The sequence below is a fragment of the Myxine glutinosa genome, chromosome 11 (assembly GCF_964187855.1).
Source record: "Myxine glutinosa chromosome 11, kmMyxGlut1.1, whole genome shotgun sequence".
Classification (NCBI taxonomy): Eukaryota; Metazoa; Chordata; class Myxini; order Myxiniformes; family Myxinidae; genus Myxine; species Myxine glutinosa.
The window spans coordinates 14,710,515-14,729,290 of NC_136271.1; the positions used below are offsets into that span (position 1 = coordinate 14,710,515).

General features: G+C 46.3%; 1 protein-coding gene across 1 annotated transcript in view; it reads left to right on the forward strand.

The window, feature by feature from the left end:
* Positions 1-415: 415 nt before the first annotated feature.
* Positions 416-18,776, forward strand: part of LOC137436205 (follistatin-like) — a 58,257-nt gene continuing 39,896 nt past the window's right edge. Inside the window, exons 1-3 of the mRNA XM_078786409.1 lie at positions 416-513; positions 6,294-6,485; positions 6,674-6,889. Coding sequence (XP_078642535.1) covers positions 438-513; positions 6,294-6,485; positions 6,674-6,889 — 484 coding nt within the window. The 5' untranslated portion in view covers positions 416-437. The remainder of the gene's footprint in view (positions 514-6,293; positions 6,486-6,673; positions 6,890-18,776) is intronic.

An 18,776-nucleotide genomic window follows, 5' to 3' on the forward strand; every position in this document is an offset into this window, starting at 1 on the left:
TTGTGTATGCACGTGTTTGTGTGTGTATATTTGTCTGTGTGTTTGTGTGTGTGCGCGTGTATGTGTTTGTGTATGCGCGTGTTTGTCTATGCACGTGTTTGTGTGTGTGTGTGTGTGTGGGTGTGTGTGTGTGTGTGTGTGTGTGTGTGTGTGTGTGTGTGTGTGTGTGTGTGTGTGTGTGTGTGTGTGTGTGTGTTATTCACACAATAAGCATGTTAATGATCTGAGTCTTAACAAGACTCGTTGAACTTAACCTCCACCCCGTGTTGTGTACAGTGGGTCTGGGAGGGCATGGGTGGCATCTGGGTACAAGAGGCGGGCGCTGGGCGTCTTCACCCCCCCTCTGCGCTCCCATTGCAGGGGCTGGGCCTGTCACACTATAAAAACCCAGGTAAGAACGAAGCAGATCATAACAAGGTGCAGGACGGACGTGCGGAATGGCAGTCACTATGAGCATCTCCTTTCTGTTCCTCTGCGTTTGGTTCCAAGTTCTACAGGTGGTCCGAGTACGGGGTACGTGTTCCAGCACGGACAACCACTATGGGTTAACGTATGTACATGTGATGTTACATCGACAGGGACGCGTGTTTACCATGATAAAATATATTGGCCCAGCGAGTTCATTCACCTTATTTTAGATGTTATAATTCACTAACATATCAAGATGGATAACGTATGACGTCATGGACTACAATAATCTTCCTGAATCCAATTTCTGAGATAGTTGAATTTCTTGAAGCCACCTTGATTTACCTGTCCCTGTAAATCCAGTTTAGTTATGAATTTGTGTGTTTCTGACCATGAAGGAGTTTATCAGATTTAAACAATTAGATGATGTGTAAGAAATTTCAAATCCTAAAGTTTGATTGGATCTGTGTTTGTAATTTAGGTTTCTTACCATTCATTCTGTGCGTTCATCGGATCCCGCTTGATGTAGTCGGTGCTTCTGCATCTTTCAGATTTCATTCTATCTGAAGTTATATTATAAATTAATATATAATTTATATTTCATAATCACTCTTTGCTTGTGGTGAGACAAGTTTGTACCCCACCGGCACCATTGGACCAAACATTTTTAAAGTATCTCTTATAGCGTTCAGAATGTTCTAAGAACGAGATTCTAATAGTTCAATGGAAGTCAAAATCAAACTGTAATGTGGCACATATATATATATATATACATATATATATAAATAATATATTATCTTTGTTACAAAGATAAATACTTATTTATATCAATTTCTCGAAAATAAAAAAATAACATTTGATGGACGATTATACTAAACTATCAGGAGTACCCGGTGTTGCCCGCGGTGATGTTCTAATCCTCTTGGCATTTTGAAGAAATCAATTATTTTTTCTTTTTTTTCTGGGGGATAAAACACTTCCCTACACCCCGAAGGAAAATATTTAATATTGTAATCGAACACACACACACACACACACACACACACACACACACACACACACACACATAATAATCTGAGATCATTTTATGTTACCTTTCATATTGATACAAACACATGCAAACACATGCATATTGAGACAAAACTATAGAGCGATTTTTTTAATCTTTTTTTTTATCCAAAAAAAAATCGAATCGTGTATGTTTGTGTGTGTGTGTGCTTATGTGTGTGTGTGTTTATGTGTGTGTGTGTGTTTATGTGTGTGTGTGTGTGTGTGTGTGTGTGTGTGTGTTCATGTGTGTTTATGTATGTGTGTGTGTGTGTTTATGTGTGTGTGTGTGTGTGTGTGTGTGTTTATGTGTGTGTGTGTGTTTATGTATGTGAGTGTGTTTATTGGTATGTGCTCCTCCCCGACCCCCTGGTCACGGTGTACCTCCGAACCCCGAGAGGAGCCACGGCAAAAAAAATGTGTTATTCCGTGTCAAAATCAATATTGAAACCACACCAATGGTTATCAACAAACAAATAATGTATTAAAAATCACACAGGAATAACGATACAACAATGATAGCAATCAACAATACAATCAACACATCTTATGATGGTACCATCAGCTAGGGTAAGATAACTCACTGTGCTCCAAGTGAGTGAAAAGAACACTCCCCAATGTCTCTATAACTCAAAGGTGATCCCCTCCAGCGAGTGTCAGAGCGAGATCAAATCGAAACCCGAACCCCGTTCAGATGACGGGCCCGGTCACACTGCCAAAACAGCTCACAGGCGTAGGCGGCCGAAGCGGCATAAAGAGTCATGTGGTCCAAAACCGTGTCAGGCAATCTCACAGAGGAATGGGAAATCCAAAGGCGCCCTCCAGATATGAACGTTCACTGTTCAGTCGGCGAACCGCAAGTTAATCTTCAAACTCCGTGTTGCGCACACACATCCCCTACAGACGACAGGATGGTGACAGAACTGACGCGTAGCAAAGACCTTTTGCAATGAACAAAGCGCGAGGGTCAAAATGGCCGATGGCTCGTACTTGAGTCGAAACGACCCGGCGATGATTCGTCAGAATCCCAACGCCAAATCTGACCACGCAGGTTTCTCAATCCCAGCGGTAACACCTATCGCAGGAATTCCTTTCAAGGAACTCAAAGTTCACTCGCGACTTTTGTTCGACAATGCTCGCTACGGAGCTTGAAGCGACTCGCTTCTTGTCCGACTTCACTCGCCCCGCCTCCGTTTCTCTCCTCTTCTTCCTCCTCTTCCGGTTCCCGATCCGGTTTCCTGTTTCATTTAACATTAACATTTTTACCTTGTGACAATAATAATGGCTATCTCCCTCAAACAATAATAATACTACTACATAGAACCAGAAATGTTTCAAGGGGATGAAAACCACAACAACGGAAGTGACGAATCCGTAACACTTCCCCCCCTCAAGAAAGAAAGTTTGAACATAGTGAAAACTTTCTTTGTAGGCAAAATTCTTTAAACAAACAAAAGTAGACTCACACCCCAAATCATCAATTCCCATGAGCAACAATAATCAATATTTCCCAAAAATAAAGCAACAAAACTTCAAACAACTTACAGAGATTTCCAAAGTTAATTCACTCTGGACAAAGCATCAGCAACGACATTGTCCCTGCCCTTTACATGCTCAATTTCCAAGTTGAACCCCTGCAAAGCCAAACTCAATCTCATCAACCTCTGATTTTTATTTTTAGTTTCTTTTGAATGAAGGTTAAGGGGTTGTGATAAAAAATCCAAAGGCAAACAAATCTACAGCACTTTTTCCAGGAGGCTGAGCTGAGAGCCAGGTTCCATGGTTGTTGGGTGGTGAGGCCTGGAAGTATTCACTACATGGACGCCTTTAGGAACGTGTAGTTCACGGTTAATCCATGCAGGAAAGTTCACTACATGGACGCCTTTAGGAACGTGGCGTTCACGGTTAATCCATGTAGGAATCTTGGCTCGGCTGCTCCACAGCAATCAGTGCTTCAACTCTTCCTAACTTTCATAATAATCACGGTTGGACCGCTTGTCGCTGTAGTCACGTGAATAGCGGTCTCCTTCTCGGCCACTACCCTGATAATCATCCCTTCGGGAGCTGCCGTAACGCTGGGAGCCTCCATAGTAATATCGACTGCGGCCACCACCAAAACTACTACCCCCACCCCGGGAGCCATAGCCACCCCTGAAACTACCTCCACGTTTTCCTCCTCTGTAGCCCCCTCGACGCCTATGGCCTGCCTTCTCTACTGTTATGGTCCGACCCTCCAAATCCTTGCCACCCAAATCCTTTTCTGCATTTTTGGCGTCCTTTGTGTTTTCAAACGTGACAAAGCTAAACCCTCTTGACTTTTGGGTCTCCCTGTCTTTTATCAGCAGCACTTCCAAGAACGGTCCATATCTGCCGAAGACAGAGTCCAGAACATCTTCCATTGTGTTGAAGTTCAGTCCACTTACAAAGAGCTTGCCAACACTGCCTCCATCCCTGACTTGTGTGTGCTGACACTTAGTTTCAGGGTACTTCCTCTTCTCGTCAGGGTACAGGATGCTTCCTACTCATAACACGAGTCGTGGTACAGGATGGAAAGATACCCGGAATCTCCTGCTCTAACTGTGCAGTGTTATTTTCCATACTAGGCTTTTCAACAAACATCGGGTTACCAGAAACTTGACCACCGGCCAAATCATTCCCGATAACAAAAGATACTCCCTCTACAGGAAGAGTGGCTTGTAAACCTACGGTGACCGGTCCTGACACCAAATCAGACTCTAAATGGATGACATGAAGTGGAGCTTTAACACAGCCACCAACCCCCTCTAAACGAACACTAACACCAGTTGCCGTCTTCTCTGACAATGGCAAAATGCCCTCAAGCATCAAAGATTGATGTGCTCCCGTGTGCCTCAACATCCTAACAGGTCTCTGGTTAGTCAAGTCTCCATCCAGTGACACCAACCCATCTGAAATAAATGGTTTTTAACCCTTTTGAGAGCGATTTCTCACATTTGCCAATGCATTCGGAGTTGTACTAGTCTGACTCCGCTCCTGATTTTTCCTTTCCAGGGCATAACAGTGGGACATCGTCTCCAGGTTTCTTGCAAACAGCGCAAGTAGGCCCGGAGGAGAAACTTGTGGTTTGCCTCGAGACCCCCGGAAGATAGGTCTGTCTTGGAACTGTAGTCTTCTGATCCCTAAAAGTCGCGGTATCAGATTTGTCCTCTCTAGGCCGCCCCCATGAATTTTCGTTCTCCACACCGGATGTACCATAACTCCCCTGGCTAATTTTAGGCGAGAAGTTAGGTTTGTGGAACCCCATCCTGTGTGTCAAGGCATAGTCATCTGTCACGGTTGCTGCCTCATACAACTCTGGTACCTTCTTTTCCTCCAGATGTACTTTAATGTCCTCGTGGACACACTGTTTGAATTCCTCCACCAGGATCAATTGTCGCAACAGGTTGAAGTCTTTCCCAATCCCCTTCGAGTCACACCACCGATCAAACATGGTTTCCTTCATTCTGGCAAACGCCACATGGGTCTCACTCTCCCTCTTCCTGTCATTCCGGAATTTTTGCCGGTAAGCTTCAGGGACCAATTCATAGGCTTTGAGAATGGTTTTCTTCACTATCTCATAATCTGCACATTGGTCAATTGGTAGAGCCGAAAAAATATCCTGAGCTTTACCGACCAGAACACTTTGCACTAACATGGTCCAGGACTCCTCAGGCCATTTTAGCATTCGAGCCACTTTCTCAAAGTGTAAAAAAAAGTTTGCTACCTCCTTTTCATTGAAGGGTGGAACCAGCCTCACATGCCTACCAACATCCCAGGTGTTCTGACTAGTTGTCGAACTAGCCGGCATGGATGTTACCTCTTCCCGTTCTTCCATTATTTGCAGCTCCTTGAGTTTAAGTTCCCTCTGACACTACATGTCATGTTCCTTTAACTCCCTTTCGGCTCTTCGTTCCTCTGCCCTTTCCTTTTCTCTTCTTTCTTCGAGTTCCCTTTCAGTTCTCCTTTCCTCTGCTCTTCTCTCCTCGAGTTCACTTGCAGCTCTCCTTTCCGCTGCTCTTTCCCCTGCTCTTCTTTCTTCTGCTTTCCTTTCCTCTGCTTTTAACCTTTCCTGGCTCTGCAGTTGCATCTCTTTTCCGGAGCTCCACATTTTCTTTTTCCTCGGGTAACCAATCCAAGGTTACCTCTGTCCATGTTCTTTGTCCCACCAGAGATTCTACCACCAATGTCTGCATCTCTGCCTTCTTCATACTAACTCGGACCTCCAAGTTAAAATGTCTGGCCAATATGAAGAGTTCCGATTTTTTTAATGCTTGGAACTGTGCCTCATTAGGGGATGCCGCAAACTCTCCTGCGTCAAACACCATGGTGACTATTAGTTAGCACCTCTTAACCTTCACACAAAAATTTCCAAATCGTAGACTACATAGAACCAGAAATGTTTCAAGGGGATGAAAACCACAACAACGGAAGTGACGAATCCGTAATATTTTGTGTGTGTGTGTGTGTGTGTGTGTGTGTGTGTGTGTGTGTGTGTGTGTGTGTGTGTGTGTGTGTGTGTGTGTGTGTGTGTGTGTGTGTGTGTGTGTGTTTTACAGCCACTGCTTATAAATGCAAACCAATTGTGTACTATGTACGAATTATAATAGTTATTCACTCACAACAGCAGAACTTCATGAAATTAAGTCCAAGGTTGAAACTCGAATTCCATGCACATCACATCATCAATAGTCATCCTTATGGATTTAAATCCACAAAGTTCCCCCATCATGCCACCAGATCAACGGATTCATCTTACACATAAACACCAATGCCAGCAGGGTTAATCCACCGCTGCCCATCACGGCCATTTGTCCCATCAGGAGGGAACTGCTGGTCGGAGCAGGCGAGCGATGGTCGTTGCCGCGTCCTCGTCATGTCCGGAGTGGAGCGTGCGGAATGTTGCGCGGGAAAGCAGTCTCAGCTCAGCTGGACCAATGACGACGCTTCAACCGAGACCATTTTTCGTTGGATGTTCTTTAACACGGGTGCTCCTGATTGCCAGCCGTGCAAAGGTTTGGATTCTTAGGAGGTGCTGGGGGTGGCTATATATCGACCATCTGCAGGCATTGCTTCATGTTGGGTTTTTAATGGGATGTAAATTTATAGTATGAAATTTCGGGGTATATGGTCATTTTAAACCTGGGTTTTGTATATCCATCCAACTATTGTTTTCCACGGCCCAAACATCCTCTTCCCCAAGATTCATGCAAGGGCGTCGAGTGCGGCACTGACAAGGAGTGCAAGATCAGTACGGAGAGGTTGCCGCGATGTGTGTGCGCACCTGAGTGCGATGCCTCTTTGGCCGCTCAGGTGTGTGGCACTGATGGTACCACGTACCAGAACGAGTGCTTGCTGCGTTGGGCACGCTGCGACAGACAGAGACCATTGAGCGTTCAGTACACCGGCAACTGCAAGAGTAAGTGCTGCACTGAACCTGTGTTTCTACCTCCGCGACCAAAAGTGGACGAACGTTATGTTTTCACTCCTGTCTTGTTTGTTTTTGAACAGGATATCTCAAAAAGTTGTGGACGGATTTGGACGAAACTTGGTGGACCGGTTGGGTATCTGACGAGGACTATTCGAATAGATGTTGGTGACGATCTGAATATGGATTCAGATATAATAATTATTTAATTTTTTAAGTAATTCTTCACCATTGGGAGATCGGGCCAAATACGATACATAGCAGGATATCTCAAAAAGTTGTGGAAGGATTTGGACGAAACTTGGTGGACCGGTTGGGTATCTGACAAGGACTATTCGAATAGATGTTGGTGACGATTTGAATATGGATTCAGATATGAGAATTATTTAATTTCTTAAGTAATTCTTCACCATTGGGAGATCGGGCCAAATACGATACATAGCAGGATATCTCAAAAAGTTGTGGACGGATTTGGACGAAACTTGGTGGACCGGTTGGGTATCTGAAAATGACTATTCTATTCGATTTTGGTGAAGATCTGAATATGGATTCAAATATGAGAATTATTTAATTTCTTAAGTAATTCTTCACCATTGGGAGATCGGGCCAAATACGATACATAGCAGGATATCTCAAAAAGTTGTGGACGGATTTGGACGAAACTTGGTGGACCGGTTGGGTATCTGACAAGGACTATTCGATTAGATGTTGGTGAAGATCTGAATATGGATTCGGATATGAGAATTTTTTTTTTTTAAGTGCCTCTTCACCATTGAGAGATAGGGCCAAAAACGATACATAGCGCGATATCTCAAAAAGTTATGGACGGACTTGGACGAAACTTGCTGGACAGGTTGGGCGTGTGACAAAGAAGAATCGATTCCATTTTGGTGAAGGTCTGAATATGGATTCAGATATGAGAATTATTCAATTTCTTCAGTAATTCTTCACCATTGGGAGATCGGGCCAAATACGATACATAGCAGGATATCTCAAAAAGTTGTGGACGGATTTGGATGAAACTTGGTGGACCGGTTGGGTGTCTGACAATGACTATTCTATTCGATTTTGGTGAAGATATGAATATGGATTCAGATATGAGAATTATTTAATTTCTTAAGTAATTCTTCACCATTGGGAGATAGGGCCAAATACGATACATAGCAGGATCTCTCAAAAAGTTGTGGACGGATTTGGACGAAACTTGGTGGACCGGTTGGGTATCTGACAAGGACTATTCGATTAGATGTTGGTGAAGATCTGAATATGGATTCGGATATGAGAATTTTTTTTTTTTAAGTGCTTCTTCACCATTGAGAGATAGGGCCAAAAACGATACATAGCGGGATATCTCAAAAAGTTATGGACGGACTTGGACGAAACTTGGTGGACAGGTTGGGCGTGTGACAAAGAAGAATCGATTCCGTTTTGGTGAAGATCCGGATCCAGATCCGGCTAGTATAATTTTTTAAGTGATTCTTCACCATTGGGAGATGGGGCCAAAACTATGTATGGCATGTTGTAAAAATCAGATCTACAACATTGTCCCAATAGTAGGTTTAATTCAGAATCGATCTCTAGCAATACCTGTAAGAAATCAACAAGAATAATATCAGTATACCGTAATCATAGAAGTAATAATGAATTGGCAGTTGGTACAAGCAAGCCTGGAGCATCTAGCAATATGCACCATTCGAATATGCACTACTACACAGAATAAATGTCACAGGAATGAATCGGAGCGATGTCCGTCCGAGTTCTTATGGAGGCCCCTCAGTGGTCCGAGACAGCATAGCATCTGGGTTCAACTTAGACACAATTTCATTACATTCTCCCCTCCGTTAAAACTGCACTACCGCTCGGGCTGAAATCAAGCTAGCAAAGCATAGTAGCAGAGTAATCAGTTAGCAACGGTCCATGTCAGTCAGTCCAACCATAGCGGTCGGGGCGGCAAATTTCTCTCCCGGCGCGGGTCCGGTAAACACCGGGTACCACATCCCTGAGGCCAGAATCCCACGCATCGGAATGTCCGCCTAAATCGGGTGATGGCGGTAGCCCCACAAAACCATTCGGATTTGATGCATGTGGCGATGGGGAAGCCGGTAGATTCTCCATTGTCGGATCAACTGTGCCGTAAGCCAGCTCGTCAATATCGCCGCATGGGGCCAGATGGCGCTCCGAGACCGTAGACTCCCGTCCATTGGGTAACAGCACACGAGCGTGCTCGGGATTGGCTTGGAGAATGCGCACCTTGTCTACGAGCGGGTCATATTTACTCGTGCGAACCGCACGTTTGAGAAAAGCCGGTCCGGGCTCAGCAAGCCAGCCCGGCAGAGGACGGGTACTGCCCGAACACCGCGGGTAACGAAACATACGGTCGTGGGGAGTTTGATTTGTAGCGGTGCACAATAAAGTCCTGATCGAGCTTAACGCCCCGGGTAGCGACCAAGCCCATCGGTCCAGTCCTAGTCCGCGGGACTTAAGGCTCAGAGTAACGGCTCTCCATATAATGCCATTAAAACGTTCTACCTGTCCATTCGCCTGTGGCCTATATGGAGTAGTATAGCTAGAAGCGATATTATGCTGGAGCAAGAAGTTCCTCACATCCTGGGACAAGAATACCACGCCTCGATCGGTGTGCACATAGGCCGGATTCCCAAACATAGAGAACAAGTTCTGCAGACACCGAATAACCATAGCAGCAGACATATCGACGCACAGGAAAGCAAAAGGGAATCTGGAAAACTCATCAACTATCGTGAGTAGGTAACGAGAATTACTCGAAGCCGGTGAAGCCGGCAGGGGTCCTTTGAAGTCCATTGCTAATCTCTCCCACGGCCGAGTGGCCTGGACCAGCGTACCCATCGGAGGGTTGTAGAAGCGAGGTTTGAGTTCAGCGCAAACGGAACCAGTGCGACAAAGCCGACGAACATCCTCAACGGAATAGGGCAAGTTACGACTGCGCACATAATGAGCGAAACCCGTCATGCCGGGATGGCACAAGGTGTCATGAAGAATGCGCAGATCCTCAAAGGAGGTGAGACTCGCACAGCGCAGGCCGTGATAAAGCATCGGCAACGAGGTTATCTCGCCCCGGGCGATATTTGATTTTGTAACAGAAATCGGCGAGCTCAATCCGCCAGCGAGTGATTTTCTCATTCTTAATGCGTTGAGCATGTTGTGTGTCGTACATAAAGGCAACACTGTTGATCTATGATGATTTGAAAACATCGACCGAGCAAATATGGACGCGAACGCCTGATCGACTCGATGATGGCATATGCCTCCTTTTCGACAGACGAGTGTCTCCGTTCCGCGGAGGAGAGAGTCCTTGAAAAGAAGGCCATAGGTCGCCAATTGAGAGAGTGTAGCAGCAATCGCGTGATCCGACGCATCACTTTCCAAAACAAAGGACTTGTTTTCGTCAATCGTCGACACAGCAGCGCCAGCAATGTCGGACTTCAGGCCATGGAAAGCGGCCTTAGCAGCGTGACTCATGGGGAACGCATCGCAATCCACAAGTGGACGAAGCTTCTCGGAAAAATTTTGAACCCACTTAGAATAATGAGCAAACGGCCCGAGAGCGCGCTTCAAAGAAGCACGATCGTGGGGCGGGGCCATGTCGAGCAAGGGTCGCAGACGCTTCTTATCCGGAGCGATAGAGCCGTGGGTCACGGTGTACCCCAGGAGATCTATCGTTCGAGCAGAATAGCGACATTTAGCCTCGTTCATAGTCAGTCGATACTTGTGTGCAACCTTTAGGAAGCGCTTCAGATTAGTATCATGATGTTCTTTGTCGTACCCGCAAACCGTGAGATTATCCAGATAAACAAAGACACCGGTTAAATTCTCCTTAGCAATGAGGTCGTCCATAGCCCTTTGGAAGCACACAACCCCATTCGTGACCCCGAAAGGTAGCCGGGTGAACTGGTACAACCTCTGTCCGGATTCAAACCCAGTGTAGATGCGATCTGCCTCGGAGATGGGAATCTGATGATACGCGCTACGTAGATCGAGAGTGCTATATACCGAGTACTGTGCCACCTGTCGTACCAGAGAATCCATTCCCGGGAGTGAGTAGGCATCCGATTGGGTAAACCGATTAATCGTCTGCGAATAGTCGATTACCATGCATTTGCGGTGCGATTTGGTTCATACCACCAAACTTGGGCCCACCAAGGCGACCGACTAGGTTCTATAATACCTTCCTTTAAGAGCTGCGCAGTCTCTTCAGCAATGAATTGCATGTCAGCCCGTGAGTAGCATCGCGATTTAACAGCAACCGGCGTACAGTCAGTAGTCATATTGGGAAACAGCGACAGTGGCTCAATTTCCATCCCTGCAAGAGCACACACAGCAAGAGTATCAGCACCACCAAATACCATTTCCAAACGCCCATGTCGCCAGAGAAAATCGTGTCCTAGCAAAACTTCTGCACATAATGCTGGTAAGACCATTAAATGCACATCCGGAAACATTCGACCCTTAATCGCAAGCTTTAGTCGACATTCTCCCCGAGTGCTGAGCCATAGCCCTTGAGAAGCCATGAAGATTCTGCATTTTGTCCCGAGAATCGGCCAGCCATGCTTCTGAACAAGTCATAAATCGACATAAATATCAGTGGAGCCCATGTCGATTAAAGCATTCGCAAATTTTCCTTCAATCATGAGTGGAATGACAGCACTGGACAGGCCCGGTGGCCTTGCAGTAGTCGAGTCGTCGAGAGGTGGCGCTCGAGCCTCGCGTGTGGATCCGACGCCGCTAATGTCTTTCGTGTAGTCGAAGTCGAACGTGGGATGGTCGGGCTGTCGGTAGGGGTCGCTCGAGCCATGCGCGGAGATCCCTGCTGTCGTGTAGTCAAACTAGATCGTAGGTCGATCGTGCCGCCGCTAGAGCGTGCTCATGCCACGCGTGGAGATTCGACGCCGATCTGGAAGCCGAACCCGGAAGTGTGCTGGGCGGCGAAATAATTCCTGTCAAGGACGGTCGAGCCGCGTACCGTTGTGGTTGCGCGAGTTGTTTAGTCGGCGCGGTAAGCCTCATCAAGGTCGAGCGCTCAGCTCGGGGCCCATGGAGAGGGGTGATTCCAATCAAGGCCGCGCGAGGCGCCGATTGTTTAGCGGGCGAAGAGAGAAGCACATTCAGCATCGAGCGATTTCGCCGGCCCGGAGATGATCGACAAACTTTTGCAAAGTGACCTTTCTTTGAACACAAATGACACGTCGCCTCCTTAGCCGGACAAACTGACTTGAGATGGTTCCGATTCCCACAGAAATAGCACTTAGCGTTACTTCCTGGCTTGGGTCCAGCAGCGACGGCCGCTGTCACGCTCCAGTCGAGATCCTCGAGCACATCGGGTGTCTCCGATTCCGGCAAAGATGCAGCAGCCGCTTGCTCAGTGGTAGCTCTCTCTGGTCGTGTCGGTCGGGTTAATCCTGCAGACGTATGGACGGTCATACGCGTCGGCTTGTTTCTGCGCTTCGTTGTATAGAAGAGATAGCAGAAGAGCTTTTTCTAGTGTCAGATCTTCTTCTTCAAGTAATCTTTGTCTGATGACTGGTGACCGGATGCCAGAAACAAAAGAATCCCGCACAAGATCATCACAAACTTGTGCATGGGTGCATGTCTCGGTAGTACAGTCCTTCAGTAATCGGCGGAGGTCTTGAGCGAACTGGTTGATGGTCTCCGTGGGTTCTTGTCGTCGAGTCGCAAGCAGATATCGGGTGTAGACCACACTCCGGGTTTTGATGTAAATACGTTTCATTTCTTCCACAGCAGTATCGTACGTTGCGCACTGAGAAATGGACGTGTACACAGTATGATTAACTTTGGAGTGCAACAACGCCAGCTTCGTGACATCGGTGAGTGCGTCCTGCGCATCCAGGTGACTGGTCAGTAGCTTTAACCAGTGTAGCAGTTGTGCAGACGCGTCCGGAGCTTGGGGGTCCGCGCCAAAGATTGGAACTTGTATCAGCTTATGAGCCATGTTGTTCTCGTTCAAGACGAAGAGAAGATTCTGAATTAATTGTTGTAAAAATCAGATCTACAACATTGTCCCAATAGTAGGTTTAATTCAGAATCCATCTCTAGCAACACCTGTAAGAAATCAACAAGAATAATATCAGTATACCGTAATCATAGAAGTAATAATGAATTGGCAGTTGGTACAAGCAAGCCTGGAACATCTAGCAATACGCACCATTCGAATATGCACTACCACACAGAATAAATGTCAGGAATGAATTGGAGAGATGTCCGTCCGAGTTCTTATGGAGGCCCCTCAGTGGTCGGAGACAGCATAGCACCTGGGTTCAACTTAGACACAATTTCATTACATGGCATGATATTTCAAATACGAGGGTCAGACAGAGCGAGGGGTTAGGGAGGGGAGAATGTCCTCGCAATTTTCCTTCCACGGGGAATCCTGTCCTAAAAATCTTAATCTTAGTGTGTACAAATGTCGCATTAAATTTGAGGTGTACCATTGATTTCACGAGGAAAGGGGAACAGTAATTTATATATATAGCTGGAGAGAGATGAACCATGATCAACGAAGTTAAATAGAACATAAAACCAGCAGGTATGAAGTGTTTGCACAACAAAAACTACATGGTTAACGTCATGAGGTGGAAACTTACAACTACTACTTTTTTAATGACCCCAATTAATCCCAGTTTCTTATGGGTTTGGAGAAGGGGAAGTTTGGCATAGTCGGTCAAGAACTGGTTGGCCAGGCCTGACATTTTGCAAAGTACCATGGGGAGCATAGGAGGTTCAGAAGGGCCATCAGAATATGATCACCTGAAATACAATGACATGAGAAGACGATGAACAAAATATAGTATACTAGGAAGAGTACTCATTCCAAGTGACGGGAAATGTAAGTAAAAGTATCCCCCTCCTCTCTCTCCCTGCCCTTCTCCCCCTCCCCCTTGTCCCTCCCCTCTCTCCCTCACTCTTCTCCCCCACAGCCCCCACACTCCCGGTCCCCTTCCACACCCCTCTCTCTACCACTCGCCTTTCTGCCACTCCCCTGTCTCCCCCACTCCTTTTCCTTCCCCACTCTGCCTCTCCCCACTCCAGCCTCTCTCCCACTCCAGTCTCTCCCCCAATCCCTGTCTTTCCCCCACTCCTTCCTCCCCCCACTCTCTCTCCACAGTTCCCTGTCTCTCCCCCACTCCCCTGTCTCCCCCACTCCCATCTCCCCCACTCCCTGTCTCTCCTCCACTACCTTGTCTCTCATCTCCCCCACTCCCTGTCTCTCCCCCACTACCCTGTCGCTTCCCCACTGCCCTCTCTGCTGCTACCCTGTCTCTCCCACTCCATTCTCCCCCTACACTCTCTCCCCACTCCCCTGTCTCTCCCACTCCCCTGTCTCTCCCACTACGCTGTCTCTCCCCCACTACGCTGTCTCTCCCCCACTACGCTGTCTCTCCCCCACTACGCTGTCTCTCCCCCACTACGCTGTCTTTCCCCCACTACCCTGTCTCTTCCCCACTCCCCTCTCTGCTACTCCCCTGTCTCCCCCACTCTCTCTCCCCCACTCCCTCTCTCCCCCACTACGCTGTCTCTTCCCCACTCCCCTCTCTGCTGCTCCCCTGTCTCCCCCAATCCTTTCTCCCCCACTCTCTCTCCCCACTCCCCTGTCTCCCCCACTCCCTGTCTCTCTCCCACTACGCTGTCTCTTCCCCACTCCCCTGTCTCCCCCAATCCTTTCTCCCCTCGCTACATGTCCATGCTCTATCTTTTTTAAACGGATTTAATTACCTTTTCTTTTTTGCCTTCGCTATTCAGTTTGTTCTTATATTCCATATCTGATGTACCAAACTCGTTACTGAGCATCTGTGCTGCCAAAACAGCTTCCTGAACAATGGCTAAACTGGGTGTTTTGCCATTGCCTTTTCCAGCAGTAGTTTGGGCAAGGATTTGTAAATTTTTTTCAGGATGCCGGTGATAGCTCACCCTCTCTTCGTGAAGGACACCATGGGGGTCATTAACATCCATCAACTAATGCCGGAAGACGGAACGCCCAGTTTAACGTCCAAAGGAGGGCCGACACACATTGATGATTTACCCAGTCTGTGAAGAACCAGGATTACAGCTTATATCTGCGTCGGGATTCAAACCCAGGCTAGACAGGTTAGAGGAGAGTGTGCATACCTCAGAGGTCATCCTGCCAGCCGAGGTCATCCCTTAACGCCAATCACAGTGCACCTAGCCTCATACCAGCCAATCAGCGTAACCGCGAACGGACGAATGGACAGCCACTTCTCTTTTATATATATGATGCAATTTTATCATTGTTTCCTAGCATCAGAATCAAGAGTTCCAATGGGAACGCGAACAGACCGTATTATTATCCACGGATTAAGTTTAAGTATGTATGTGTGCTTAATTATTTATGTGGGAAGATGAAGAGACGTATTCAAGGTGTTCAGCAACTCCTTGTACAACTTCAAACTTTCATAACTTTTGACGTATTGTAATGGTCGCAAGTTGCTCCGGTTGCCAGGTAGAGTCTGAGACGTCCTATCAACATGACTGCAATGGTCGATCATTCTGGGGTCTTCCTCGCCGATCACGTGTCCAAAAGCCATGATGTCATGCAAATTGATAATCCGAATCAACCGAGTGTCACGCCGATGAGGCACCACACGTCCGAGCGAGCCTGATGTGTGACGCAGTCCAGGTGTACAGTGTTGACTCAGGGTAGCCAATTATCCCTTAATGGGTCTTTCTTTCAATCATATAAGGAGAACCACGACAACCAGGATTCACCCCCCGAGACCAGGTATGTTTATTAAAGTGTAAATGATGGCATAGGGGAAGGACACAAAATAAGCAATCAACAAATAAACAAGAAGACGTCATGCAGAGCACGATACTTGCAAAATCCACCCCTCCCCCCCCCCCCCCCCCTGAAAAAATGTTGCAATTGATCCAGCAAATTGTCCATTACATCAAGATAAAAATTGACGATCTTGATCAAAGCTCGGAGGATGAAATAGGATAAAAAGTGACAATTTTTCAGATGAAAATTGTTGATTTTAGAAGTTTGACCTTGAGTTTACCTTTGACATTTTGACCTCCAAAATAGGTGGATTCCCTATTTAGTGACTCGCTGTTCTATTTCCAAGTCAATCAGATAAAAATTGATGATTTTTCAGATGAAAATTGATGATTTTGGAAGCTTGACCTTGAGTTGACCTTTGACCTTTTGACCTCCAAATAGTTGGTTTTCCTATTTAGTGACGATATGCAAATGCTGTTATATTTTCAAGTCAATTGGATGAAGATTTATGGTTTTTCAGATGAAAATTGATGATTTTGGAAGTTTGACCTTGAGTTGACCTTTGACGTTTTGACCTAAAAAAAGTCGTTGGTTTCCCAATTCAGTGAGGCAATATGCAAATGCTGTTCTATTTACAAGTCAATCGGATGAATATTGACAGTTTTTTAGATGAAATCTAATGATTTTGGAAGTTTGACCTTGAGTTGACCTTTGACCTTTTGATCCCAAAATAGTTGGTTTCCCTATTTAGTGACTCGATTTGCAAATGCTGTTTTATTTTCAAGTCAATTGGATGAAAATTGATGGTTTTTCAGATGAAAATTGATGATTTTTGAAGTCTGACCTTGAGTTGACCTTTGACGTTTTGACCTAAAAAAAAGTCGTTTGTTTCCCAATTCAGTGAGGCAATATGCAAATGCTGTTCTATTTTCAAGTCAATCGGATGAAAATTGATGGTTTTTTCAGATGAAAATTGATGATTTTAGAAGTTTGACCTTGAGTTGACATTTGATCTTTTGACCTCAAAAATAGTGGGGTTCCCAAATCAGTGAGGCACTTTTTTTTTCTTTTTTTTTTTTTTTTTCTTTTTTTCTTTTTTTTTTTTTTTTTTTTTTTTTTTTTGTTTGTATACAAGATCGAGGCTCGTGAAAGAGCGAAAATTAATCACACAGAAAGACAAACAGACACATAAAACAAATAACATCGGGAGCAGTAGACAAGATGGGGAGAGAGGGGGAAGGACACAAACACAACATTTGAGAGCAGGGACCGAGAGACATGGAGACATCGAGAGATCTGTGGGAGGGAGAGGGCTTTGGGGGGGAGGCATGTGAAGGGGGGAGGCATGTGAAGGGGGGGAGGCATGTGAAGGGGGGGGGTGGGAGAGGTATAAACATATGGACACTGCCAGGATTTCCAGGAAATAAGTTGGAATTTCAAACAAGGTGGATCTGGGGTGAATTAGTGGGGGTAGAAAAGATCAAGGTTATGGATGGGGGAAGATAAGAGATGGTGGTGAACAGCTGTTTTAAAGACCTGGAGGGAGGAGAGGGATTGAAGGGAGTGTGGGAGTTTGTTCCACAGGCGGGAGAAAAGAGGAATGAAAGAGTGAAGGTGAGCAGAGAGCCGAGATTTCGGCAGTTTAACCATCAGAGGGTTGCTGGCAGATCTTGTGCGACCTGTAGGAATATTTGGGGGACAGAGCACGGAGAGAGCTGGGGGAGCAAGGCCGGAGAGGAGTCGGTAGAAGACAGAAAGACCACCTACCTGCCTGCGGTGAGTGAGTGAAAGGCCCTCAGAGATAGCTTCATCGCGGGAGATTCCAATGATTTTGAAAGCTTTGGATTCAACAGCGTGAAGCCGAGCCAGGTGTGAGGCAGGAGCACCAGCCCATAGGGGAGAACAGTATTCCATTGAGCTGCGGATGAAAGCCTTGTATGTGGTGAGGAGCTCATCAAGATAACATCAAGATCCAGCACCACCACTTATAACATCAAGATCCAGCACCACCACTTATAACATCAAGATCCAGCACCACCACTTATAACATCATGATCCAGCACCACCACTTATAACACTGATCATTACACAGCAAGTCTCTCTCCTGTCATCCTCCCTTGTCTCAGGTGTGCTCAGGCTCTCAGGTCTCAGGTGTGTCTCAGGTCTTGATCAGGTGTGCCGAGGAAGGACTTCGCACGACGGAGGATGCCCAGTCGGCGACTGGCTTTGGAGGCCAGCTTGGAAATGTGGTTTTCCCAAGAAAGATCATGGCAGATAGTGAGACCCAAAAGCTTGAGTGACAGAACTTCTTGGAGAGGATTGTTGAGAAAGTAGATGGGAGGGTTGTCCAGTCGATCTTTTCGGAGAGACATAGTAAGAGAGTGAGATTTGGCAGGATTGAAAGACATGTTCCACTTGTTTGACCAGTCTGTGATTTTGTCCAGGTCTTCAGAGAGTGAGGAGGCTGCAGACTGCCTATCTGAGGGAAGAGGAATGGAGCGGCAGAGAGTGGAGTCATCAGCAAAGAGATAGAGAGGATTTTCCAGAGAGTCAGAGAGATCATTGATAAAGACCAGAAAAAGCACAGGGCCCAGCACACTTCCTTGGGGAACTCCAGCCTGAACAGGAAGGGGAGATGAGAGAAATCCATTCAGGGCCACACGTTGACTACGACCAGAGAGGAAGTCCGCAAGCCATGCATGGAGATTTCCATGGATACCATAGGAGGAGAGTTTGGTGAGCAGAGCTGGGTGCCAGACCGTATCAAAGGCCCTTGATATGTCAAGGGAGACAGCTCTGATTTCCTGTTTGGCATTCAGGACCTCCATCCATTGTTGAGACAGCAGAAGCAGCATGTCCAGAGTAGAGTGACCTGGTCTGAAACCAAATTGATGATCAGAGATCAAGCCATTGGAGAAGAGGAAAGATTTCATATCCGAAGCAATGATGGATTCCATGACTTTGCTGATAATTGGGAGCAGGCTGATTGGTCTGAGCAGGCTTTGCAAATGCTTTTCAATTTTCAAGTTAATCGGAAGACAATTGACGGTTTTTTAGAGGAAAATTGATGATTTTGGATGATTGACC